Here is a 27304-nt window from a genome sequence, read left to right as displayed (position 1 = left end):
TTCCCTGGTGTCCCTGGAAAATGCCAAGTAAGTTTCTACTTCAGGACCTTTGCACTTACTGTCCTCTCTGCCTGGAACTCTTTTCCTCAATCCACGTGGCTCTCTTCTTCCCTTGTCATGTCTCTGCTCAGATGTCATCTTGGCATAGAGTGCCCCCAGCCCCTTGCTCCACTCTATGTAACAGTCAGGACTTCTCCCTCTTGCCCTCCTTTATTATTCTTCCATAGCACTTATCTCCTAACATTATCTAACTATTTGTTTATGAACATATTTTTTGCTTCCCTGCTGAAATGTCAATTCCACAAGGATAAGACTTTATGTCTAGTGTGATCACTGCTTCAGATCCAGTGTCTGGCACATAGTTGCAGCTCCATCTGTGTTTAAAAATGAACAGGCTGGCTGGTTAGCTCAGTTGGTTAGAGCACAGTGTTATAACACCAAGGTCAAGGGTTTGGATCCCCATAATGGCCAGCTGCAAGAAAAAAAAAAAAAAAAAAAAAAAAAAAAAAAAGAAGAAAAATGAACAGATTTGGGAACCTTTTGCAGGACACAACAGGGAGGATTATTTCAATGTAAACACTGAAAGAGCACATACTATGGGCCAGTCATTATGTTAAATTCTATCCAGATGAAAGAATTACCATTAGCCCTATTTTACAGATGAGGAAACTGAGATGCAGATGGGTTCACCACCTTGCCGTGGCTCACAGAGCTAGTGTGGCAGAGACTACACTCAAAACCTGTCAGCTTAACCATGTGCAAGGGAAGTGGATGGGAGCCCCAGGCTAAGCCCCTGCAGGGGGATCTGGGCAATGATATGACTTTGTACTTGGGTTTCAACCCTGTCTCCTGTTCAGTAAATGACTCTCCGCTAGCCCCAACCATCTTTAAAAGGCTGCTAGATAGAAAAGACTTGTGCTCAGGGACTTCAGGGAAAAGAAAGATGGGGTAGCGTAGGAGCTGCCGGTAAGGGCAGAGGGTGAAGTGTGGGTGCAGGGAGAATTTGCCTCAGGACGGGTAAATAATTGGGGATCACGAAAGTAAAGGATGAAGCCCATTGGACTTGGGGAGAATCAGCTACTCAACAAACATTGAGCACCATCTGTGTGCCAGGAACCATTGGTCCAGCCTTTTTGCTGACCTTGTACCTTGAGTCCCTTACCTCTGAGTCCCTTCACTTACCTATCTCTCTACCCCAGAGGGCCCAAGCACGCCCAGAGAGGGATGGCTGTTACACAGAATGCTTCCAAAGTACTGAGCTAAATAAAAGAATATTTTAGGCGGAAAATACAGATCACTTAAAAATACAGATTATTAATCTGGATTGAGGGGGGTCAGAGAGGAGCGAAAAAGAACAAGACTCTTGGTGGGAGCTAGAGATCAGGTTTTTGGCGTGCTTGACAAAGAGCCATGGCAGCAGGCCAGCAGTGGGGTCATTCCCATGTCCTAAGTCCAGACAGCGTGGTTTGCCAGAATGGACCAGAAATTCACGTAATTCAGATAGGACAAGAAACCTGGGGAGAGGGAGAAGGTAGAGGGGTTGAGATTCAGAGTTCACCAGCCCAATCCAGATGCCAGTCCTGTCCCCAACTCCAACCACATGCCTTTCACTGTGTCCAACTCCGTCCCCAATTCCATTCCATCCCTTAACCTATCCCCAAACCCATGCCTAATCCCAAACTCAACTTCGTCCCCTACACTGTCCTCAACCCATTTCCAAACTCAAGCCCAACCCCATCCCCACATCCCAGCACCATGTGCAACCCCAACCCTGTCTCCCACCTCAATCCCATCCTACCTAGCCCTATCTACAACCCCATCCCCATCCCACACAATACCTATCTGCATCCCTGAACCCATGCCCACACCCAATCCCATCCCAGCCCAGACCAGTCATCAGGAAGAAGAAGACACCAGTCCATGCCAGGTAGAAGCTGCTCCCCAGGGTGTAGGTCATTCCTTCCTGCAGGTACTGTTGGGCCTGCAGCAGGTAGAACAGGATACCCAATATGATGCTGGTCCCTGCGTAAGCACAGATATTACAAGGCTGGTAATCAGGTGTGTAAGGACCCCTGCCCATAGTTGTACGGCTGCCTGACTCTTGCTCATTATTTCCTCACTTTCTTTAACCTCCCAGGCCTTCTACCTCTACTCACAAGCAGGAAAATGGGCTTCTGACAATGTCATGCTAGAGGACATTTAAAGAGCTAGTCTTGGTCTTCAACCAGTCAACGATAGTGTCTAAAACCATAGGCTTTGGGGACAACAGAGCAGGGCTTTTGTCCTGCCTTTGCCTCTAACCCTAGGGCAGCCACTCCATCTCTCTGAGCCTCAGTTCCCTCATCTGTAGTGTGGGCATAAAATCACAGGAACCATCTCCTTGGGCTGTCATGAGAGGTTATTGAGATTGCACATTTCCTGGCATCACAGTAAGACCTCAGGGATTAGGATTCATTATTATCATTATATTGAGTCTTTGGTTTTGGGCTTCTAAAGCAATGGACAAAGAACCTAGCCATTCTGTATATTCTGAGATGACATGAATTAAAGATAATTTGCGAAAGGAAAAAGATCGTTTTTCAGATAGTGGAGTGCAAATTACAGCTAGTGTGATTTTTTTGTGTGTTATTGAAAAATAATATAGGAAGTGTATTCTGTTTAATTAAAAGGGGGAATGGACAGAAATGATTTTTTTCATATAGAAAAATGTCTCATTTTAGATGGTTTAAAACCAAGATGTTTTCTACACTTTGTATCTTATGTTTAAACAATTAGGGAGAGCTATTAGACAAACTCGATAAATACCAGTTATTAACAAGAAAACAGGAAGTTGAGTGTTCTCTACCCTTGGCCTAACCATCACTTTCCAAGTATGTGTTCCTGTTGCAACTGAAAGTTGCAATCAATTACTACAAAAGACAGGGACATATTACCACTCATTTCCAAATTAAAATCTACCCTTTTAAAAGTATGATTTGCCATGCGAATGGAAAATTAAACTCTTCTAATTGGAATATCAATTTTGAGTTATTTGGGTGGGAGTGGGAGGATTATTATGGTAAAGACCTGTGCAAAGTTAAATAGCTACCATCAAGTATCAATGTTTTCTAATTAAATATTCACTACATCTCCACATGGTAGGAAATTTTATCCCCATTCTACAGATGAGAAAACCGTGGCTTGGAAAGATGAAATAGTTTGAACAAAATCACAGACCTGGTGGTAGTGGTGGAATAGGATTTGGGATGGGGTTGGGTATTGGGTAGAGATTGAAGTTTGAGTGATAAGGATGGAGGTTGAGGTTGAGGCTGATGTTGGGGATGGAGATGGGGATGGATCAGATATAGGTATGAGGATGGCATTGGGAATAGGTTGGGTTGAGTTTAAGAGAGGTTCACAGGTGGCAGGGATGGGTTTGCAATTGTGGTCTGGGTTGAGGCTGGAGATGAGCTGGGGTTGAGTTTGAGGTTGAAGTTCATAAGTGATAGGATTAGGTTGAATTTGAAACGAATGGTGAGAATGATTAAGCATGGGATTAAGTTGGGTGCTGAGATTTGTGAAGAGGTTGGAGATGGTAATAGGGATGGTTTGGAGATTGGAAAGAAGATAGAATTGGGATGGGAAAGGGATGAGGATAGATATCAGGGAAGGGGATGTGGATGAATTTGAGATTTGCTGGTGATAGAGATGGCAGTTGAAGTTGAGGCTGGTATTGGGGCTGGAGATGGGGTTGGGTTGGAGGTCAATATTTTTTATTGGGATGGGAGATTTGGAAGGAGACAGGATTGGGATTGAAAATGAAGGTGAGGATGGGGTGGGATTGGAGTGTGGTGGGGATGAGGTTGGGTTTCATGATTGGCACTGGGTGAGGTACTCCTCGCCTTGGTTCTCTGGAGAAGGATCTTAGTGCCGTGCCTGCTAGGATGCTAGTGATGAAGAGGAAAAAGTCCAGCATGGGCAGGTTGGAGCTAGTAAAGAAGATGATGCTTATTAGAGCCATGAAGAGGCAGATGCTGGCGATGCTGGAGAAGAGGAGGAAGGTCCAGGAAAGGTCCAGCAAGTCTGGGGAAGGAAGAGAATCAGAAATACCAAAACTGGTCATCAGGCTCTGAGCATGGGGGAGAGGGTCACCAGTTAGGCTTGGAGCATTCTCAAATCCCCTCTCTTGCAGATTATTTATTCTCATTTTAAGAAGATTGAAATTGGGCTCTAGGGAAGGGATATTGAGGGCGATACCTCCAGCTCTGAGGATATACCTCTGGGTTGGTGAAGACAGGTTCTTGGGCAGTGAGAAGTGGGGTGGGTAGTGAGGACCATCCAGGGCCTGTGAAGACCATTCCAGAGAAGGGACAAACCATTTTGTAACAGGGGAAGGGGTCCCTGGGATAAAGTGGAGAGATGATTCCCAGGAGTGGTGAGGACAGGGCAGGCCTTACAAGCGTTCTGGTCGTACTCATGCAGGCAGGAGATGTCGGGGCACTGCACAAAGAAGATGGTGCTGATGGGGATGGTCAGAGAGCCAGCAGGGTCCCCAGGGGGCCTCAGTGGCACCTGAAAGTGGATCCAGGGCTGGCCCAGAGATATGAGAGCGATGATGATCATGCTGGCTATGTTCAGTGCCAGGCTCAGCTGGTGGCTGATCTTCTTGGCCTCATGCAGCAGCCTCCAGCATATGGGCAGCAGTGATTGGTGGCTATTCTTCTTCAGAAATCTGCAGCAGACCACCCACCACCAGTGTCAGCACTGAGACCAGCCACCCTGCCCAGCCACCCCAGGTCCAGCCTTTGGACCCTATCTATCCCATATCCAACTTACATGCCCTGTATCCCGAGGTCTTGCCTCTATGCCATGCCCCACCGAGGGCCAGCCTTTAGGTCCAGCTTCCAAGCCCTGCCACCCGTCTAGTTTCTAATACACCAGCCATGCTTCCAGTCCCTGACCTTTGACTGTTGCCCCTCCCCCAGAATTTTAGCCCAAAACTTGGCCTACGGCCTGGGTCCCTGCCTCTCACCGGCCAGAATTGACCCAAATGGAGCTGTCTGGCGAGAAGTTGTGGATGTTGTCTAGAGGACTTTGGTTGAGTTGGGAGCTGTCCGCACATTCTTTGAAACTCTCCTGGGAGCTCCGGAATAACGATTCAATGCTTTTGACACTAGCCTCAGGGCTGTGGGTAATTGATGGAGGGACATCAACATTGTCCCGGATTTGTAACAAGGGGCTTTGACCACGACAGTGGGGAGTCCGGGTTGTTGGTGGGTAGTTTTGGATATTGTCTTGGCTACGGTCAATAGCTGATTTCAGGGGGTGAGAGCTTGGGTTACTGGACAGGTGACTTTGGAAAACTGGTGGAGCATCTGGGATGCTGAAATGAAGAGTGGAGATAATGGATGATGTGTCTTGGATACCGTCCTCATGACTGTTGATAGCTAGTGGAGGCTCTTGGATACTAACCCGGCGACTGTGGATAATTGGCAAGGGGCCTTGGATAATGAACTGGCAGCTGTTGGTAGCTGACGGAGGTTCTTGGGGACTGATCTGGTGACGGCTGGTAGCTAGGGGAGACTCTTCAGTACTGACCCGGCGACTGTAGTTAGCTGGTAGATGCTCTTGGACACTGACCCGGCGACTGTGGATAATTGACAAAGGGTCTTGGGTACTGACCCGGCGACTGTAGGTAGATGTTGGAGGCTCTAGGACACTGACCCACCGACTGTAGGTAGCTCGTGGAGGCTCTTGGATACTGACCCGGCGACTGCTGGTAGCTGATGACGGAGGCTCTTGGATACGGACTTGGTGACCATAGATAACAGGTGGAGGGTCTTGGGTACTGATCCGGGGGTTGTAGGTAGTTGACAGAGGGTCTTGGGTGTTGGCTTGGGTCTTGTTGGGAGCTGCTGGAAGGAAATCTGGCTGAGTGCCCTGGAGGTCAGATTGAGGCCTCTGGGACATCTGGAGATGCAGGGCAGGGCCACTCCCCAGATGCACTCAACAGCCTGCCAACTGCCTCAGTCCCTCCTCCTGGGCACCTCCGTGGCCACCTGGAAGCTGGTTGGTTTCTTTCTGGGGCTCAAGCTCTGTCCCTTGGCATTTGGATCTCTCTCTTTTTCTGCGTTTCTTGGTCTCTCCTGCTGTGCACAGGCAGGGCTCAGGGATTCAGTCTGGCCTGCAGGTGGGGTTGAGGGAAGGTTCCATGACAGTTGAAGGGGTTCCAGGAGGTTGGGATATTGGTCATGGCCTCAGATTCCACCATACCCTATGTGAGTGATGTGGGGGCTGGGGCTGGGTCAGGGCGGACACAGTGTGGTGACCGGTCAGGGTCAGGATTGGGTCAAGAAGAGGTCATGCTGGATTAGTGAGGGGCCAGTACAGGCCCAGGATGGCATCGAGGGTTAAGGAGGGGTTAGGGTGGAGGCAGCAGGATCAGAGAGGGGGCAGGTTGGGGTCAGGACTAGGCAGGGCTGAGTCAGGGGATGGATCAACAGCATCTCTGGGATGAATTCTAACAGTTTCTGGGAGGTCTGAGAACTGAATTTATAATTCTCTCTTCCTACCTGCCCCTCACCCCACCCCTCCAAGGGCGTTTTTGAATCAACTTCATCGTTTTATTCCCTTCTTGAGTTCCATATATCTCCTTGTTCCCTCGCTTCCTTCTCCATCTCTGTCTCCCTTCACTTTTCCCTGGGATCTCAGGGACCTAGAGAAAGTTGGGCCTGCTCCTCGCTCTCAAAAAACCTCCAATTCGGGGCTGGGGAGAGGAGGCAGACCCAGCCACAGCTTGATAAAGGATTGAGAGAGGTCAGCAGAGGTACAGGCACCCCAAGCTGTATGTGTGACCTCTCCTGCATGTGAGGGGTGGGGACTTTTCACATTACTGTTCCCCTGTACTCTCCTTTGGCTTTTGCGATGATCTTTTGAAAAATAAAACCCACAAACTTTTATATGTCTTTAATTACATGAATATCCATGTTACTATATTTTAACTACTACATAGCATTGCATTTCATAGAGCCTAAGACACCATCCTCAGCAGATGTTGTAATGTTAAAAAATGGCCAAAGGCTAGGCCAGCCCTGTGGATCACTTGGGAGAGTACAGTGCTGGTAGCGCTGAGGCCATGGGTTCAGATCCTATGTAGGAATGGCCGGTGCGCTCACTGGCTGAGCGTGGTGCAGACAACACCGTGCTGAGGGTTATGATCCCCTTACCGGTCAAAAAAAAAGAAGAAGGAGAAGAAGAAAAAATGGCCAAAGGTGATTTTAAGATACTACAAATTATATGATGCATCCCAATTTCAGAGATGTTAAAATGTGAAAAAATGTGTATTTTAGAGTCAGTGAAGTGTGGTATTCCATTGTGGATTAGTTGAGATATTTGGGTACTGAAACAGGGTCTCAAAATAAAAAAACAGGGAAAGGGAGAAGGGAGGTAATGAGCCCCTTCCCTTTTAGAGCATGAACCTCTTCTTTTCATACCCCATTGGCCAACGCTTAGTCATATAGCCACATCAAGCTGCAAGGGAAGCTGGGAATGGTAGTCTTTATTCTAGGTATGACTTTGTCCAGTTAAAGGGTTCAGTTTCTGTTCTATTGCATAAGGGGAGGACTAGCAGACTTTGTCACCCACTGTTTGACTGTTGTGTGTTTTCAACCAATCACCTTCTGCTGAACATTTAGATTATTCCAACTCTTATAGCACCTATCACATTTGGTTCTGATATATGTGTGTGATTGTAGGAGTAATGTCTTCCTTTCTGGATCCATAAGCTCCAATAGGGCTGGACTGGGGCTGTAACTGTCTGGTTCACAGTTCTATTTCCAGGACTAAGCGTTAGTTGCTCAGTAAATGTTTGTTGAATAAACAGGTTTTTTGTTTTGTTTTTTTTTTGTGCCTAGGTCAAACATACTACAGTGACCTTTTTGCTTGTTTCTAGTTCCTTTCCCATTATTTTTATAGCGTAGTTTCTTAGAAATTCTGAGCCAAATGGTATGCACTTTTAGAATATTAATACTTACTGTCAAAGAATAACTCCAGCACACATAGGTAATTCCAATACGTGATTTACTTATATTTAAGGAGAACTAATCACAAATTGATTTTATCTGGAAAACACAAAAGTAGGATTTATATAAGAGGACTGGAGGGGGAGAAGGAAAATCTGCAGATAAATCTATATCTATATGCCTATATCACACTCACTCTATCTGTTCATCCATCCATCCATCCATTGATTGATCTAATATATATACTAGGAACAGTGAATTTAGTTTTCCTTTCCTTAGGTACACTACTGATGAGGCATCAGCTAGCAAAAAGTCCAGTCAGGGTGTTTTGCCCTGACAATTCCAGACCTTTGGGTGAGTAACTATGACATACAGATAGCAGGCTGTTTCTGTATTACATCTATCATTTATCTGCTGTGTGTCCCAGTTTCCCCATGTAAAAATGGTAATAATAAAGACAGTGTTGTTGGTACCTCCATCTCAGTTATGCCAGCCTGTACCATTTTTTTTTTCTATCAGTTTCTCGACATCAAACTGACCTCTCAAAAAATTACATCATGGGGCTGGCCCCGTGGCTCACTCAGGAGAGTGTGGTGCTGATAACACCAAAGCCATGGGTTCGGATCCCATATAGGGATGGTTAGCTCACTGAGTGAGCATGGTGCTGACAACACCATGTCAAGGGTTAAGATCCTCTTACCGGTCATTAAAAAAAAAAAAAAACTGCATCACGGGCTGGCTGGCTAGCTCATTTGAGAGAGTGTGGTGCTGCTCACACCAAGGTCAGGGGTTTGGATCCCTGTACTGGCGAGCTGCCAAAAAAAATGTTATATCAATTTACACAATCTCCAGGAGTGCCTGGTTGTAATACTGTCATCAGCCTGGGCATTTTTGATTGCTTTAATCCATGCCTTTTTTTTTTTTTTTTTTTTGCAGCAGGTTCACAGCTGGAAGGAGTTTGGCCTTGGGTCTCAGATGAGGCTTTGGACTTTTAAGTTGGTGCTGGAACTAGCTAAGACTTTTGGCACTGTTGGGGTGGAATAATTGTATTTTGTATGTGAGAGGGACATGAGTTTGGGGGGGCCTGGGGCAGAATGATGGAGTTTGGATGTGTTGTCCCCTCCAACACTCATGTGGAAATCTGATCCCCAATGTGGCAGTGTTGGAAACTGATTGAGTCATGGGTGCAGATCCCTCGTGAATGGATTAGTGCTCTCCCTAGTTGGAGGGAGTAATGAATGAGCTCTTGCTCTGTTAGTTCCCATGAGAGCTGGTTGTTTAAAAGACCCTGGCACCTCCTCTCTCTCTCTTGCTTCCTCTCACCATGTGATCTGCTTGTACCCGCTGGCTGGCTGCGACTTTCCACCATGAGTAGAAGCAGCCTGAGGCCCATGCCAGATGCAGCTGTCCCAGAATCGTAAGCCAAGTAAACCTCCATTCTTTATAAATTACCCAGTCTCAGGTATTTCTGTTATAGCAACACAAAACGGACTAATACAGAAAATTGGTACTGAGGAGTGGGATGTTGCTATACAGATACCTGAAAATGTGGATGCAGCTTTGGAACTGGCTATTGAGGAGAGGCTGGAGGAATTTGGAGGAACAGGCTAGAAAATACCTAGATGCTAGTGAAAGTTTAGAAGACAAGAAAACCAGAGAAAATTTTAGAGATTAGTTAAATGGTGGTGAGCAGAATGCTGACAGACATATGGACTGTAAAGACCATTCTAAGGAGGTCTCAGATAGAAATGAGGAACTTAGTGGGAATTAGAGAGAAGATCACCTTGCTACACCATAGCAAAGAACTTGCTGCATTGTGTCCATGCCCTTGGACTTTGTGGAAGGTGGGACTTAAGAGTTGTGAACCAGAATGTGTGGTGGAAGAAATTTCTAAGTGGCAAAGCATTAGGGAAGCTGCACGGTTACTTTTAACAGCCTACTCTGAGTTATGGTGGCAAAGGCATGATGTAAAAGTCAGAATTTAAAAGGGAAGTGGAGCGTAAAGATTTGGAAAATTTGCAGCCTGTGGTACAGAAGCAGAGAGCAGAAGAAAAATGCAAGGGTGAAGCAGATAAACTGGTTATTAAAGACATTAGCTTGGCTGCGAGGCAGCCAGATGCTAATAGCCAGGACAATGAGGAAAAAGCCCTAAAAGCGTTTGAGAAGTCTGGAAGTATGCCCCACCCATCACAGGCCCTGAGGCCTAGAAGGACTGAGTTGTCCCAGAGGACAGACCTGGGGTGCAGCTGCTCTCAGGAACCTCCTTCCTGCATCCCAGCTGCTCTGGCTGGAGCAGCCCTGCCTCAAGTGGCCACAAATGTGGTTTCTATGGCAGCTCTAGACAGTAGAAGCCTGAAACCTCAGTGGCATCCACGTTGTGTTAAGTCTGCAGGCTGGCAGGACGTGAGAGCAGTGGAGGCATGGCAGCCTCCAACCAGATTCCAGAGGATGTATGGAAAAGCCTGGGGGCCCAGGCAGAGACCAGCCATAGGGGCAGAGCCACCACAGAGGCCATCTACTAGAGTAATGCTGAGCAGAAAAGTGGGGTTGGAGACCCCACAGAGAGCCCCCACCAGGGAAATGTCTAGTAGAGCCAAGGCAGTGGGGACCAGGTCCTGCTACCAGGACCCCAGAATTGCAGGGCCAGTGGTAACATGAAATGCAGGCCTGGAAAAGCTGCAGGCACCAGCACAGCCCCCTGGGCTGCACCTGGTAAAGCTGCGGGAATGAGGCTGCCCAAGGCTTTGGGGGCCCAGGTGCCCAATTGTGCCCAGGATGCAGGACTTGGAGTCAAAGAAGATTATTTTGGAGCTTTAAGGCATAATATCTGCTCTGCTGAGCTTCAGACTTGTTTGGGACCTGTTTCTCCTTTCTTCTGGCCTATTCCTCCCTTTTGGAATGGGAATGTATACCCAATGTCTGTTTCACCATTGTGTCTTGGCAGTAGATAAATTTGATTTTGATTTTTACAGGTTCACAGCTGGAAGGAGTTTGGCCTTGGGTCTCAGATGAGGCTTTGGACTTTGGACTTTTAAGTTGGTGCTGGAACAAGCTAAGATTTTTGGGACTGTTGGGGTGGAATAATTGTATTTTGGTTTTTTTTTCCTTTTTGTATTTTTTTTTACTGACTGGTAACGGTATTGCAACCCTCAGTGTCATGCCCGTACCGGGGACCGGCAACGAGATCGCAACCCTCGGTGTTGCGCCCGCACCGCGCTCAGCCAGAGAGTGGGAACCGGTGTCCACATGGGATCCGAACCCTCGGCGGGAGCACCGCCGTGCTCCCAAGCAGCACACTCTCCAGTGCGCCACCAGGCCGGCGCATGAATAATTGTATTTTGTATGAGAGGGACATGAGATTTGGGGGGCCAGGGGCAGAATGATGGAGTTTGGATGTGTTGTCCACTCCAAATCTCATGTGGAAATTTAATCCCCAATGTGGCAGTGTTGGAAACTGATTGAGTCATGGGTGCAGATCCCTCCTGAATGGATTAGTGCTCTCCCTAGGTGAGGGATTAATGAGTGAGTTCTGGCTCTATTAGTTTCCGCGAGAGCTGGTTGTTTAAGACTCTGGTGCCTCCCCTCTCTCTCTTGCTTCCTCTCGCCATGTGATCTGCTTGTACCCACCAGCTGCCTGCCACTTTCTGCCATGAGTAGAAGCAGCCTGAGGCCTGTGCCAGATGCAGTTGTCAGCCAAATAAACCTCTGTTCTTTATAAATTACCCAGTCTCAGGTATTTCTATTATAGCAACACAAAACGGACTAATACACCATGCCTTTTTTTTTTTTTTTTTTTGCAGCTGGCCAGTATGGGAATCTGAACCCTTGTACTTGGTGTTATAATACTGTATTCTGATCAACTGAGCTAAACAGGCAGCCTATGCCATTTTAATAGGTGTAAAATTATTACTTCTTTATGTTTATGTGTAATGCTTTGATAAGTGATGAGGCTGGGCATCTTTTCACATGATGATGGGCCTTTGTATCTCTGTCTTTTTGAATAGCCTATTCTTCCCTTTACCCACCTCCCTACTGAGTATTTATCTTTTCTGTATTGATTTGTAGGAGATTATATATTAAGGGTATGAAAGCAGTATAGTTAATAGTGGTTAAGACCATGGATCCTAGACCCTGAGGCTTGACAACCCAGGTTATAATCATCGCTCTGCCCTCACCAGCTGTGTGTGAGCTCGAGCAAGTCATTTAACTGCTCTGTGCCTCTGTTTCCCCATCTGTCAGTGGAGATTATAATATTCACAGGATAGTTATGAGGACAAAATGGGTGAATAACGTATAAAAGCATTTAGAGCCCATTGTAATAAAAACCTCTTGAGATTTTATACTTCACAGCTATTGATGTTAATTGTAAGTTTCTTTCTCCATTTCCCAAGCTCTTCTCTGAGTTCCAAAACTGTATGCCCAACTTCCTCTGAAATCCACATTGAGCTGTACCACAGAGGACAAGAAAAGAGTTATTATTACTGAACACTGTTAATGCATCCACCCATTCATGCATGCATTCATTCATTCATTCATTACTCCTTTTACTTAACAAATGTCAGAAGCTCTGTACCAGGCAACGGGGGTACAGAAGAAAACAAAATATATTTGTTTCCTGCCCCCATGGAGGTCTGTTGGGAAAGATTGGTAGGAAAAAAATAGTCAAGTAATTAATCCCACATCTGTGGTATGCCAGTGAAGAAAAAATACATTGCACTATGGGAGCATCTAATGGGCCACCTGACCAAGGACTGAGGGTAGGGGTGTGGGGTCCGGACTCAGAGAAGGAGATGTGATGGGAGTAACGTTGAAGTTGACACCTAAAGGGTGATTGGGGTGTACTGGGCAAAAGTGGGAGGTGAGTGTCCTCCACAAAGGGAGCAGCCTAAACTATGTCAAGGCCCTGAGGCAGGAAAGTCCTTGGTAGTGAGAGGGACCCTGTGAAGTCTATTGTGGCTGGAGGTAAATGAGCAGTGGGGGATGGGGCTTGAGATGACGATGGTAGCACTGACAGGGTCACAGGCATTTGGTGAATGTTGGGTGCACCGTTCACCATGGGTTCCCTTTTTTGACACCATGGGTCTTGCCCTCATGAACACACTTTGGCACCTGTGTTATAGTTGTCCGTGCCCTGGATTGGGATTGGGACAGAGATGGAGTTGAGGGGATGAGATTGAGATTGGAGATGGAGCTGATATTTTGGGAACAGGGACTGGAGGATGGGATTGGAGACAAAACAATTAGGTTTGGGCTTAGGATGGAGTTACAGATAAGGAATGAGTTGGGCATTAGGGTTGGTGATGAGAATGGGGATATGTTTGGAGTTAGAGATAGGGTTGGGGTTGTATTTGGGGTTTAGGATGGGGAGAATAATGTGGGAATGGGATGGGTTGTGGATGGTACTGGAGGTGACATTACAGCTGGGGATGGGACAGAAACAGAGATAGGGATTAAGTTGTGGTTTATAGGTGGGGATGGGGAGATGGTTGTGGGTGGAAGGGACTTGAGAACAGGGTGAAAGGCAAGGTTTGGGTGGGGATGGGGATGTGGCCATGGTAGGGGAGGAAGACTAGGATGCAACAAAGTGATGGAGAATGACCCAGGCCCCCAATACTCTATTTTTTCCCAGCAGATCTGCTCTTTTCCTGGGAGGAGGATCGGAAGTTCATCCTGCGGGGCTGGTCTCTCGCCTTCAGCATCGTCTCAACCCTGCTGGTGCTGAGCGTTTTGGATGGGCGTATAGCTTACATACAGGGCTCTCACACTGGGTACCTGGGCTTCTGGATTGACTGCAGGAGGCACAAGTGTGCCAGCCTGGACCAAGTCACTGGTCAGTGGGAGCCTGGACAGGCTATGGGTTCTCTAGACAGGTCTGTGGAAATGATCAGGGGTGGAAGTTCTCCCTGGAGAACTGGCTGGCTAGGTACACACACACTGGAACCTGCCCTGGGGACCCCACTGTCTCCTGGTCTCTACTGGGGGATCTCTGGGGGAGACTCTCTGGGTGTTCTTTGGGAGAGGCTGTGTAGGATTCTCTGAAGGCGCTGTGAGGGAGTCCCCTTGAGTTATACATGACCTCTCAGCACACGGGACCATCGTTGCACATGGGAAGGGGCTCAGCACCCCTGACTGAAACCTCTACCTGATGATTAGATTGCTAAGGACACCATCATTCTCTCTGTTGCTTTTTAAAATAGTTTTTCTTTTTTAAAGGTGACAAAAGCCTTTCAGCTCCTTCAGAAACATTTTGCTTCCTTGTAGGTATCTGTGCATTTTAAGTGCTTTTGAACACTGTAAGAAGAGTCAGCTCAAAACCCAGAGCTAGAGTACCCCGGTTCGAAGCTTGACACAACCACTTGGTATTTGGGTGAAACTGGGCACATTCTCTTGCCTATCTGTGCCTCAGTTTCCTCATTTCTTTTCTTTCTCTTTCTTTTTATTTTTTTTAAAAGATGACTGATAAGGGGATCTTGACCTTTGACGTGCTGTCAGCACCACGCTCTCCCAAGTGAGCAACCGGCCATCCCTACATAGGGATCTGAACCCGTGGCCTTGGTGTTATCAGCACCACACTCTCCCGAGTGAGCCTATGGTCCAGCCCTTCAGTTTCCTCACTTCTAAAATAGCACTGATGGCAGTACCTGTTCATGGGTTGTTTGAGGAATAAATGAATTAAAACATGTAAAAGAATTAGAACAGTGCCTGGCTGTGTCAGGGTTAGCTGTTATTGTTGTAAGAACTTTCTCCTCCCCCCCAGCCATTGCACCTACTTTCATTTCAGATCCCCCAAAAGTGCTTATGAGACTTCCTGAACATTGTGTAGCATTAATTCTACTTATTTATCTTGAATATCTCTTTCTCGTATCTCCAAATTCAAGCTGGCTTACGTAAGATGAACATGTAGTTTATGACTTCAAGCTGTGAAAAGTCCAGAGGCATAGACCTATGAATGTTCAGGTATTGCTGGATCCAGATGCTCAAAGGATGTCATTAGGGATCTGTCTCTCACCAGCTCTCCCCAAAGGCTTCCTCTGTGTTGGGTCTTCAGGCAAACTATGGCAAACATGGGGAAGACAGAAGAGGGTGTCCTTGGTGGCCCTCAAGCAAAGGTCTCGGTATTAGTTGTGATTGGATCAGATTTAATTCCATGGGGTTTCTTGCTCTTCCCTGAACCAGTTGCTGTGGCCAAGAGGATGTCATGCTGTGATTGGTTGGGTCTGGTTCACTCAATTTTCCTAAGAGTCAATGGAGGGGTCATTTCCGTCAGAACAGAGGGTAGGAGGAATGTTCCTCCGAACAAAATCAAGTTGCTGTTGCCAAAAGAGAGGCGGATGCTGGGTGGGCAAAATCAACTGTGCATAATTTCTCCACATATTTACGATATTTTATTTGACCATGATTACTTCAAAGATAGATTCCCAGGAGCAGAATAACAGTGCTTCAAAAGGATAATGAAACTTTGTAAGGCTTTGATATACACTCAGTATAAAAGTCAGGATTCTCAGAACAAGCCACAGAAGCTGGTTTAAACAGAAAATAGATTTATAAAGGATGTTAGGGAGCTTACAGAATCTAAGCAAGGCCAAAGAACTGGGTTCCAGGGTGGAGTGACCAGGAACATGTTCAAAGACTCCCTGGAGAACTGGCTGGCTGGGTACACATACTGGAACTTGCCCTGGGGACTGCACTGTCTCCAGGCCCCAGACTCTACTGCGGAACCCTTTTCTCTGCTGCCCTGGGACCCTGGAGGTAGCTGTGGCCCACTTCTTCTGGCTGCCAGTGCCAAGTCCAGCTTGGCTCTATCCTATTGGTGGAGCCTGGTCACATGCTGATGTCCCAGCTGCAAGGGAGGCTGGGAGAGCAGATGTCTGGTTTCCTTATTGAGAGGATGGATGCAGAAGTTTGAGAAATTCCCCAAGCATAGGACTGGCATTCAGAGGTGCTGGGAAGACAAAAAAGAATGGTGAATGTTTATTGCATTCTCCATTTGTTCTAAGATTTGGTGGATTTAAATTTTTTCTTTATTTTAAAATTTAAATTGCTTTTATTTTATTTGAATAGGTCATTTTATTTTATTTGAATAGGTCATATATTTATATGGTTCAACATTTGAAAAAGTAAAAAAAAAATCTCTCTCTTATTTCTGTCCCCCATCCCACCAGTTCCCCTCGCTGGGGGCAACAATTGTTACTAAATCATTTTTAAGCTCTTGTGTTCTTCTAGTCATATTCTTTGCATATATGAGAAAATGACTATATGTTTATATGCATGTGACTACATACACGCACATATAGGTATGTATATATGAGGCTACTTCAAAAAGTTCATGGAAAGATTTGTTTTACCTTTCAATTCCACTTTTCTACAAACTTTCTTTTTTTGACCCGTAAGGGGATCGCAACCCTCAGCACAGTGTGGTCTGCACCACGCTCAGCCAGTGAGCGAACCAGCCATCCCCATATAGGATCTGAACCTGTGGCCTCGGCGCTACCAGCGCCGCACTCTCCTGAGTGAGCCATGGGGCTGGCCCTCTGCAAACTTTCTGAAGTACCCTCAGATATGTTTCTTATTTTCTAAACATACATGGAAGTTTTATAGTTCTCTTTCTAAATAAATTACCATTTATTGAATGCTGAGAATGTATAAAGCTTTATGGATGGTATAAATAAATGACATGTAGGTTATGAAAGCTTTTATTATTTTTTTTAAGGTGGAGACATCTAGGATTTTTATGTAGTCTGATTTCTCTGTCTTTGCCTCTGTGACATTATTGATTGCTTCTTGGCTTTGGGAAGTTATTTTCCCTCCAGATTTTTGGTGAACATTCAATTCTATTTTTAAAATTAAAAGGGTTTTTTTTAGGGTTTGATTGTAATTTTGGTGAGTGATATGCAAGGAGCATTGAATCCTGTACTCTCTGCTGTCCTAAGGAAGAGATCCAAATTAGTCAGGAGTCTTTGGGTCACAAGTGACAGAAGCCCTAACTTGAACTAGCTTGAATGAAGAAATTTATGAGCTTATCTGAGTGAAAAAGGGTGCGGGTAGGAATGCCTTAAGGCATGGCTGGATTCAGGGGTCTAAGTGATAGCATCAGATATTACTATTTCTTGGCTACTTGAACTGGCTTTATTCTCAAGGCTCTATGTAGTGGCAAGTTAAGTATCCAGTTAGGAAAACAAATTGTTCTAGATTCTTCAGAGGGAATTAAATATAGGGAATTGGTTTCATGGGTAACAGAAAAGCTGAGAAGCCAAGTATGGAATGATGAGGCAAACCAGGAATTAGCGACTACAGGAAGCTGCTACTCCCCGCTGCTACAAAGACAAAGACAAAGGGCGGAGGTGGTATTACTGTAGTCCAGCAACTGGAGCCATCTGGAAGGCGCAGACCCATGGTAGGATTTGCTCAGAGGCAGCGATAGAGAGGGCAATGAATACCCTGGCTTGTCCCCTCCTCCCAGAGCCCGTCTTCTGCCAGTCCTTCCTGTTAGCCAAACACACTGTGATAAGCCAGTGAGCAAAGGAGGCCGGGAAATGTAGTCCTTGCAGTATAGAACAGGGCAGGGTGGGAAAGGGATCTGAGATCAGACAATGACTAGGAGAGCTCTCTAACAACTTGGCAGAGTTGCTAACACCTGCCAAGTCTGGTAGGAAAAAGGATGCCAAAAGTTCTTGCAAAAGTCCTGTGTGGCTTGGGTCACATGGGCACATAATTCCCAAAACAATTATGGTGGCCAGAGCAATGCAGTGTGCTGATTGGCTGGGGCTGAGAGTAGGAAATGGACAGGAGAGCAACATGCATGGTGGGGAAGTAAGCTGCGAACGTCCGCTCATTCCAGGCAAAGCACAGAGTGGGATGGTCTCTGGGATAATGACAGCCAAGCACTCGAGTGTCATCTCAGCTCTCTTTCTCTTCTTCTCTTGTCTGCTTTTTCTTCTGTGTTTTACCCTGTCAGTTTTCCTCTCCCCAAGAGGCTGGGTCCAAGGGTTAGGCAGTTTCAGGCTTATAATCCTCTAGACTAGAGGAGAAAGCACTCATCCTTGACAGCTTCAGTCAGAAAAAGTCCTGGGGCAGAGCTTGATTGGTTGGCTTTGGTCATGTGCCCATCTTTGGGCCATTGCAGGGGCTGGGGCATGGGGCACTGTGACTGGCTCATTCAGAATCACGTGACTACCTTTGTGGCCCAGAGGGCAGAGTATGTCATGAGAAAGCCTCAACCAGTATTATGGATTGGGGTGCAGGGTATCCCCCGAGAGACATCAGGCTGCTGTTCTGGGTAGACCAGATTCTTCATTTGAGGTCTTGGTTTCTGGCTTGGTCCCTTCCCCCTGACCTTTGCTTCTTGATTCTTCTATGAGCGAAAAGAACTGAGGGGACTGGTGTCTCCCTAAGTCCTGAGAGTGCTGTTGTCCTTCTGTATATATGATGAACTTTTCACTTTCTAGTTAGGTGTTAGAGACGTGCAGTTTGCCAGAAACAAAGCAGATGAGGTCTTAGCTCATTTGGCTAAAACAGTCATGCACTGTTCAAAAGTAGGGAAAGTGGAAAAAGGGCTAAGAGGAAATGTAATTCTCAGAAAGAGCTGAAATTCTCTTACACTGGAAATGTAAATTGGATAATATCAATTGCAAACTGGAACTGAGCTTTTGCACACGTCAGTTTTAGAGTATTTGACTTGGAAGTTTTTCTTGAATGTACGTGTGTGTGGGGATTCTGGGGTGTAAATGGGGGTGACATTGGAATGTCTGGGGAGGTTCTGGGCATGTGAATGGGATCACTAGGGGATCTTGGGGTGAGACTGGGAGAGACTGTAGTAGAAGTAGGGTGACTTTGGAGATGACTGGGGTGACTGAGGTGTCTTGGATAACTTTGAGGGTGCTATTGGGGGTGTCTGGAAATGACACTGAGGGCCTTAATGTGAGCTGCTGTGGAACATCTTTTAGGAGTATGAGTAGGGTGACTTTTGGGGTGTCTGGGGGGGTGATTCTAAAAACAAGATGGTTCTGTGGACTGACCTTGAGAATGTGAATGAGGGTGACTGGGGGGTCATCTGTGGGATGACCTTCGGGGCATACGTGGGGTTAATTGTGAAGGTGTCTGGGGGTTGAGTTTGGAGTAGTGGTGGTGATTTGGGACAACTTTGAGAGTGAGTAGGGACGACTTTGGGTTGACTTTAGGGGTGCCTATGGCTGACTTTACTAGTGAGAGTGAAGTTATTTTGGGGTTTCTAGGTGACTTTGGTGATGTGAGTGGGGGTGGTTTTGAGGATGTCTGCAGCCAGACTGTGGGGGTTTCTGTTGGGCTTCTCATGGGTGTCAGTGGGGATGACTTTGAAGGGTGACCTTGAGCAATGTCAGGAGGATGACTCTAGGGCATTTGTCCCCCTTTTCCTCCAGTTCTCATCCATATGAGCAAGGGCTTCATGTTACTGGCCCTTGCCCTGTACCTCGTCCTCCTCCCCTCCATGAGCCTCTCCTTCCGGCCCGTCTTCCGCCGCCTGAACAAGACCGACTTTGTCTTCAGTTTCCTCGGCATCAGCATTGGTAAGTGTCGGCGTGCAGGAAGGGGCGTCCTCCCCACACTCAGCAGCTCTTTCTGGCTTTGAGGAGAGGTGTCTTGGCTTTCTGTCCTGCTGTCTGCTGGGGCCTCTGTGTTTGCATGTCTCTTGGGATGTGTGTCCCGCTCTATCTCAGTCCTGCTCTCTTTTTCAGTCAGGGCGTGTGTTGTTGGAGGTGTCCCTCCCTCCCACTGTTTCATTATCTTTCATTTCCCCTCCAGGTATCTTTCTGTCGCGTGTGTATTTCTCTCTGCTTGTCCTGGAGGGTGGGAAAGGATGTCTCTTTCTTTCTTCTCTTCCTGGAGTCCCCGGGGTCATTGTCCAGCCTCTTGTCCCTCTGTGGCCCCACCCCAGCGCAGGGCTCCTGATTCTTCTCAGCCTGACGCTCTTTGCAATCAACTGCAAGATGCTAAGCCCGAGGCCACAGGTGTCCTACCGGGCGACCTTCTACTTGTGCTGGTGTGCCAGCGCCTTGATGCTGTGGGCCGGTGAGGGCGAGGACTCGGGGAGGGGGCGGGGCCTCGGGCTTGCTGGGGGGGGACCTCGAGGGATGGGGCAGCCTCGAGGGATGGGGCGCGGCCTGGGGCGGGACTCGGAGTCCAACGGCCCACGCCGCCCCCTCCCCCAGGAGCCCTGTCCTATTTAAACCAAGTGGGCATGTGGCGCAAAGGCAAATGGACGCCCTTTCGGGTGCGGCAGATGAGCTGTCAGCGGCGGGCCTTGCGGCGATGGGCCCCAAGGGGCATATCCAAACAGCAGAGCTCAGACATGGACCCAAAGCATATCCGGAACCTGCCCAATTCATGCTCCACCCAGAGCGACACCTCAAGTCTCTCCAAGGAATAGTACCCGAACTTCTCAGGACGCTGGCCGGTAACCGCGGCCAGATGCCGGCCCGTCCCCTTCAGCGTGGCCATGCCCCAGAGCTTAGACCTCCCTTGAGGCCCCATTCCCTAAGAACAGGTCACGCTCTCCGAGGACAGGTGACAAATCCCACCCCTCAGGCCAGGGCTCGCCCTTTGCAGCTCTGTCACCGCCCACTGGGTCCTCACAGTGCTCCCACCCTGGAAGTCCAACACCCCTCTCCCGTTCTGCCTCTGAGCAGGCAGTTGTCCATCCCCGGGCAGTGTGGCTGGTTTGTGTGGCCCTGCCCCCAGTGCCCAGCCCTCGGAGGCCACGCCCCGAATCCACTCTCCCTCCTCTCAGCCAGGACCTTCCGCATCAGAACTTCTCACCGTGGCCCGGCCCCACCCCGAATGTCCACTCTTGCCTCCAGAAGGACAAAGTACCGCCCAGCATTTGGTGAAGCTCCGACCTTCTGCGGAACAGGCGCCTCCCCGGGAAGGTGTGGCTTGAAATCCATCCCTCCATCCCCCTTCCCCGACTTCCCTGCCACAATAAAACGTAGGCGCCAAACAACCTCTCAGCGTTCGACTCTCCATTGCCCCCATAACCAACCCTCCCCGGCAAGGCAAGGGCAAGGTCGGTCAGGCCCAGCCCCTTTTTAGGATCTGACCCTTTCCCTGACTATCTACACCTGTCAGGGCTCCTTCTCTTTCCACCTGCTCCTGGCCACATGCCTCGGGCACAAGACTGGGACGGCTTCGGGTAGGCTCTAGCCTCAGCCAGATGGGTACCGAGAGTCCAGGTGCCCAGGTGCCCGGTGTCTGAAGGCCAGATGATGCCCGAACTTGACGCTCATTTGATGCATATTCGATTTTACTGGAAGGCGACAGGACAGGGCATTCAGGAATTCTCTGCCATGGTGTCTTTGATCCACTGTACATAGAGCAGCACTTTGGTGTAGATGGAGGGCTTATTGGGGAGGCCACACGGGATGTAGCCCCATGATGTGATACCCTGAAGCACACCATTGCAGATCAGTGGGCCCCCTGAGTCACCCTGGGAGCACAAGAGGGACAGTGAATGAGAAAGATCAGCGGGGCCTGCATTCTGCCTGTGCAGTTCCAGCTCTCAGATCTGGGGATTCCAGAGCCCACTCCCAGAAGGTAGGTGGGGATTCTAACAGATGCAACCAGTGGCTTGGGTTCTGGCCAATGGGGAAGAAACTTCAGAGTCCAGCTCCTGCATGGTGGGCAGGGTCCAGGAGGACAGTTCCTGCAGATGGGTCAGCAGGAGGAGGAGCAGCCCACCTACAGGACCCTCCCCACCGCAGGGCTCATCTCAGAGACCATCTCTCAAGGAAGCTTTCTCTCACTAGACAGTAAATACGTGTTAAAGGGAGAACAGGTGAACTGTGATGTGGAGGAGTGAGATGCAGGTGGTATCTGGATGGGGAGGGGAAAATGGAGGAGGGAGCTATGGCACTGAGTGGGTGGTTACAGCTAAACAGCAGAGGAGCAGATGGCTGGTTAGCTCTCAGGACCTAGTTCAGAATGAGTCCCCTCCCCCAGCCCTTCAAGCCACTGGGGGGAGGGGCTGGCTTACCACGCAAGTGTCTTTGCCGCCTTCCAGATGCCCAGCACACAGCATGTATTCTGTCACCTTTTGCGTGTGGGCTTTCTCACACACTTCATTCTGCAGGAGTTTGAGGTCAACACACTGGAGTTCATCTGGGTACGATACTATGGGCAAAGGAGAAAAAAAGGACTGTTGGGCTGGCTGGTTAGCTCATTTGGTTAGAGCGCGACCTTGTAACATCAAGGTCAAGGGTTTGGATCCCTGTACCAACCAGCCACCAGAAAAAACCCACAAAAGGACTGTAACCAGACCCCACCTGGTTCTTTAGCCCCACATCCCTTAGACCCAGGTGTCTGGGCTCCAGACTGCACTGTGTGGCGCAAGCATACACTTCTCTGGTGTGATGCTGCCCCAGCCGGAGGCGAAGCAGGTGCTCTCCAGTTCTGGTTCCTGGGTGGGCAGGTCCAGGGTCTTCACAGCGTCTGTGATATTGGCGGGCTCCTTCAGGCGGAGCAACATGATGTCGTGGCTGTAGTCATCATCTGAGTGGCGGGTGTAGTTCTTCAGGTAGCTCAGGTTAAAGCCATGGTGTGGGAAGCTCTCACTGACCTGGACAAACTGGGCTGTGTCTTCGTTTTCAAACAGGTTGTGGCGACCCAGCCAGAGCTGGTAATTCCTGGAGAAAGATGGGGATGGAGGGAATGAGGAGAGAGGAGGGGAAAGGGGATATGAGGCAGGGAAACATGGGGGAGGGTCCCAAAGGAGAGAAAGAGAAATAGAAAAACATGGGGGTGGGGATGAGGGGAGAGAGGAGGAAAAATAGTTAAGGAGAAAAAGAGACAGTGAGTGAGAAGATAAAGGAAGGTGAGAGTGCGAAAGGCAAATGCGGAAATAGACAAACGAGGTGAAAAACAGCATAAAAGGATAGAGAAAATTTGAAAGGAAGAGGGAGCAAAAAAAAAAGACTCGATAAGAAAGAGAAAAGACAGAGACAGTGAAAAGTAGACAAAGGGAAGAGAAAGGGAGTGAGAAGGACGAACAAGGAAGGGAGTGAGAACTGGACAAAGGAGAACGGGACACGGGAAGTGACAGGAGGGAATGAGCAGTGGAGGCAGAGGGGAAGCCAGGAGGTGACAGAGAGAAAGGCAGGGAGGACATGGAGGGGGTGGGGCAGGTGCAGGAGGAGGAGCCCGGCCTGAGAGCAGCTCAGCTGCAGCTGGGGCCGTCGTGCAGGGAGGGGAGGCCTGCCAGCAGCCTGAGGTCTGGCCCGCAGCCCAAGGTCAAGTCCCCGTTCCCTCCCCAGCCCCCTGCCCTCCCCTTTCTCTCTCCCTCTTCTTCCTCCTCCCCTCAATGGCCCCCGCCCGGCTCCAGCTCAAACCAGCCCTTCCCTGGGTCTCCCCAGAGTGGACTCCTTGTCCTGCAGGCTGGGGCTGGGCACAGTGAGCAGTGTCCCCTCACACACACACAACACACACACATGTTGGGGATCAATCTCTTCCTTCTCTCTGGGGGAGGGGGGTCCTCTTAGGCCCCTCCTGGGTGTGTGAGCAGGAGAGATGGGGGAGGGGGAGTGAGGCAGAGACAGAGGGAGAGATGGGCAGGGAGACGGAGGACGAGACATACAGTGAAAGAGATGGCCGCAGAGACACCCAGACATGGACAGAGACGGGGAGAGACACTGAGACACGGAGACAGAGAAGAGAGAGGGAAAGAGAGGCCAAAACACAGTCACAGAGAGATGCACACATTGCCAGATACCGAGGCACAGGGAGAGACACAGAGGGTGACCCAGGTGCCATGGAGAGGGTGATCCAGTCCCAGCTCTGCCTCTCCCCATAGGACGTGGACCAGCACCTTCCTTCTCTCCCACAGTTCCACAGCCTCATCTGAGGTCACCCCAGCGGAAAGGCACAGCTGTTTATTCCCGTGGAGCACAGACACTCCCTCCCCAAATCCCAGGCTCCACTCACTCGCTGAGGCAGTGGGCGGCCGTGAGCACCCACTGCGGGTGTATCAGCACGCCCCCACACTGGAAGTTGCTGAAATGGTACAGAGCCACCTGCCAGGGCTGGGAATTCTTCTCACACTCCCAGCCTTCCACGATTCGGGACTGGATGGGGGGCACAGCGCCTGCAGAGGGGGTGCTGAGTCAGGAGCATGGTTGGCAGGAGGGGCTGGAGGACTGGGCTGGAAGAAGGAGCTGTGCTGTGGGTTTGAAGGGACATGGGGCAGAGAACCAGGGCTGGGGGTCTGGGGACGTGGGAAGGGCCTGGAATTCTGGACTATTCCCTGGGTTTGCGGGTTGGTGGATGGTCTTGGGTGGGGAGATTTTATGCTCACAGAACAGAGCAGACCCCAGGGATCAGGAAAGGAGACACAAGACAGTGTCTGTAGTAGACATTTGGTCTGGGTGTCTGATCATTTGAAGTGATTTGGGGTCTTGGACTGGGATGAGAAGTGGTGGGTTGGGAGAATAGAAAGGGCTTCCAGTATCCAGGGATAAAGGCCCCAAGGGAGAGGATCAGAGACTGAGAGAGGAAGGATTTGGAGGGTTAAGAGGCTCCCGGGCTGGGGAAACAGGGCCTAGATTGGGCTTTCAGGGTTCAGTAAAGGATACAGCTTTAGGAAATCAGGTCTGAAAAGTCAAGAAGTGCATTTGGGGTGGGGAATTTGGGGGTTATTTGGGGTCCCTGGATTGGGACTGGAGAGGGATCAGCTGGAGTGGGAGAATTACAATTTGGGGCTTCTAAGTGAAAGGGTAAAATAAAGGGTTAGGGCTAAGGCTGGGAGTGCACTCTTGTGAGTTTTGGGGGTTCTGTGAATCAGGAATGGCATGTAAGAGGGAATGAGGGCCTTGGGGGATAGGGCTGGGGTCAAGGCTGGGCTGGGGCTCAGGAGGAGCAACGAGTGAGTGGTAGTTATTCTTGGATAGGGCGAGGCTGGGATAGGGTGAGGGACAGGGTCTGTTTCTCATGGGGATAGGGTTCATGGTCTGAGGGCACTGGAGGGATTTGGAGTTCTCTTGGAGGTAGTCCAAGGACGGGAGTAAAGAGGTCAAAACGGGGGCCAAGCAGCTGTGGGAATGGAGTGGAGGACCCATTTGATGTGGGGTTTTAGAATCACATGTTGGGGCACTTGGGGGAGAGGTCAGGGCAGGATAGCTGGTTTAGGAAGGTATTCAGGATCCTGTGGGTGGTTTCCAGAAAACCAGAGCTGTGCAGGAGAGATTCAGGAGGAGGAGAAGCGCCAGAGCTTTGGGAGGGATGGAAATTCTACCAGGAAAAAAGTATGTAGTTGGGGGGGTTGGGTGTTTTTCCTGGGAGAGAAGGCTAGGGGTGCTGGATGGTTCTGGGGCAAAGATAGAAGGGACCTTTGCAGACTTCCCATACCAAGAAGGGGGCCCATCTGGTGTCACACACCAGTCTGTTTGGGAAATGGGGTTGTCTGATGAAATTTGGGGGACCTGGGAGGTTGGGTGTAGGATCAGATGTCAGGGTCTGGAGGACAGTTGAGAACTGACTTCTGGATGGGAAGTCGTTGGATATGGAGGGATTTGTGGATTCAGGAGCAAGACCATTGGGCCATAGTGAACTAGGGGGTAGGAGGGGATCATCAGGGTCCAGAGTACAGTGGGCTTAGGGGAGCTCCATAGAAGAGTTGGGGGTCCCCCCAAAGAGAAGACAGAGATGGCACAGAATCTGCCCTTTTGGTAAAGTGGCTGGTGATAGGGAGTTGACTAGGGCAGAGTAGAAAGTATGGAGGGTTCCTAGGAGACGGTAGGGACCTAGTGTGGGAATGAGGACTGTGAGGAATTTGGCTATGTAGTGGGCTGGAGGGAGGATTTTAGGGTGGGGCTGGGAGAGACAGGAAAGAGCCTAGAACCGTGGTCTGTGGAGAGCTGTGGGCTGGAAGGACAAAGCTGGGTGTGAGGAGAGGGGAAGGATTATGGGGGGTGAGGGCAGCATGAGTCAGGGCCCACTCTCCCTCCCTCATCCCCCCACTATCTCACCAGTCCCCCCCAGGGACAGGGCGAGGCACAGAACCAGGAACCACATGGTGACAGAGGTGTCCAGGGACAGGCAGGCGGTGAGCAAGGTGCTGGGAACCTCCCCTAAGAGCCTTTTAAAAGCCTTCATCCCCTCAGAGCCCCGCCCCTGCTCTGCTGGCACCCAGATGCTGGCCAAGGCCCTGCCCCTGCTGCCTGGGGGCTGGATTATCCCCTCCCATCCTCAGAGCTGTGGAAGGAGAGGGAGAGCCAGCACCTGTTGTCCTGCGGGCCCTGGATCATGATCACACTGGATGCATTCCCAGGGCTGAGGCCAGGTGGGGCAGGGCCTGTGGCTCCTGGTGCCTTGCTTTGGGGGACAAAGCCAGTGAGACAAGTGAGGGGGGACGAGAGGGAGCAGAAACAGGAGGATGGATGAATCACTTGCCCCCATCGAAACCTCATATACCTAAGCCCTAAGTAAGGCCCTGAACTCCAAGACCCGGTGTGCCCCCAAATACCAGCAGTGAGGGCTCTGATTCCCTGCACCCACTCAGAACCAAATTCTCAGTTGCCAGCTTCCACTGAAATACAAGCCTTGGTTTTCAAAATGCCCCAATTCTTGCATTCCCAGACCTGAGATCTATGTCCCCAAAGCTACTGTTCCTTTCATAAGAAAATTTTGGGGTATACATCCCTAGCACCCCCAGATACAGGAATATGAAGTTTTAGTAGTCTCCCAGAGTAAATTCTTTAGCATTTCTAAGTTCAGTGTACCCCCAAACAATGTTGGGGTCCCAATGACTCTCCCACTCCTTTTCCCCGATATAGGTGCTCGAGGTCATGTTCTCCAAAGTCCTAGAGATCTGGACTACCTGCCCTCCCAGTTCAAGATCATCTTCCCCACAAATTTCAATTACCATCCCCCCACTCTGCCAATACAATAGGCCTTGAGCCAGGTTCATGTACTTCAACATTCAGTGGCCTTGAAATTCACATTTTTGGGTCTCTAAAGAGAATCAGGAACTAGATTCCTGCAGTTTCAACAGTAATCCCATAAGCTTCCAACAATGTTACCTTGGCTCTTTAGTAAAATCAAAGCAGCTCACAGGGTCCCAGGCTCTGCTGTATGTCAGGAACCTGGCTAAGGAAAGGAGATTATTTGCTTTTTTGCCATGGCTATCAGGAAGTGCAGAACTAAATCCTGAAGAAAAAGAAGTCACTCTTATGATTTAGTGTGTGCTGAGTCCTTATACTGGGGTCCACAGATACAGGGTATTTATTCAGTGCCACACACTATTCTCATCATTTTATATGAATTACCTTATTTAATCCCTATAA

General features: G+C 49.1%; 2 protein-coding genes across 4 annotated transcripts; one reads left to right on the top strand and one right to left on the bottom strand.

Moving 5' to 3' along the window:
* On the top strand, nt 1-20976 carry LOC103608033. Of its 3 annotated transcripts, XM_008592479.1 has the most exons (6): nt 1-27; nt 13633-13830; nt 19397-19543; nt 19863-20045; nt 20186-20430; nt 20764-20976. In XM_008592479.1, the coding sequence occupies exons 1-5, from the start codon at nt 21-23 to the stop codon at nt 20401-20403; spliced, it is 753 nt and encodes a 250-aa protein (XP_008590701.1). In that variant the 5' UTR covers nt 1-20; the 3' UTR covers nt 20404-20430; nt 20764-20976. The 3 variants fall into 3 exon arrangements, with proteins under 3 accessions (XP_008590701.1, XP_008590702.1, XP_008590703.1); XM_008592480.1 differs by lacking the exon at nt 20764-20976 and having other exon boundaries at nt 19917-20045; nt 20186-20630; XM_008592481.1 differs by lacking the exons at nt 1-27; nt 13633-13830; nt 20764-20976 and adding an exon at nt 8284-8354 and having other exon boundaries at nt 20186-20630.
* A 17-nt stretch (nt 20977-20993) lies between these two features.
* On the bottom strand, nt 20994-26033 carry KLK1 (kallikrein 1). The gene is made up of 5 exons (XM_008592482.1): nt 25988-26033; nt 23949-24108; nt 22368-22654; nt 22006-22142; nt 20994-21459 (listed from the first exon to the last, which is right to left on the bottom strand). Exons 1-5 carry the CDS (start codon nt 26031-26033, stop codon nt 21304-21306), a joined length of 786 nt encoding a protein of 261 aa, XP_008590704.1. The 3' UTR covers nt 20994-21303.
* Between the last annotated feature and the right edge of the window lie 1271 nt (nt 26034-27304).

Source organism: Galeopterus variegatus, unplaced genomic scaffold (assembly GCF_000696425.1).
Source record: "Galeopterus variegatus unplaced genomic scaffold, G_variegatus-3.0.2 Scaffold7957, whole genome shotgun sequence".
NCBI lineage: Eukaryota > Metazoa > Chordata > Mammalia > Dermoptera > Cynocephalidae > Galeopterus > Galeopterus variegatus.
Note: the sequence above shows the minus strand (reverse complement) of the source record. Positions and strands in the feature narration are given on the sequence as shown.

Excerpts from the sequence above, each read along its gene's own strand:
- LOC103608033 (XM_008592479.1), top strand. Across the intron at positions 13,831-19,396 it reads CAGCCTGGACCAAGTCACTG|TTCTCATCCATATGAGCAAG; the intron begins GTCAGTGGGAGC and ends CTTTTCCTCCAG. Across the intron at positions 19,544-19,862 it reads TTTCCTCGGCATCAGCATTG|TCCCCGGGGTCATTGTCCAG; the intron begins GTAAGTGTCGGC and ends CTCTTCCTGGAG.
- KLK1 (XM_008592482.1), bottom strand. The coding sequence starts at position 26,033 with ATGTGGTTCCTGGTTCTGTGCCTCGCCCTGTCCCTGGGGGGGACTG. Across the intron at positions 24,109-25,987 it reads CCTGTCCCTGGGGGGGACTG|GCGCTGTGCCCCCCATCCAG; the intron begins GTGAGATAGTGG and ends CCCCCTCTGCAG. Across the intron at positions 21,460-22,005 it reads GCGGCAAAGACACTTGCGTG|GGTGACTCAGGGGGCCCACT; the intron begins GTAAGCCAGCCC and ends TTGTGCTCCCAG.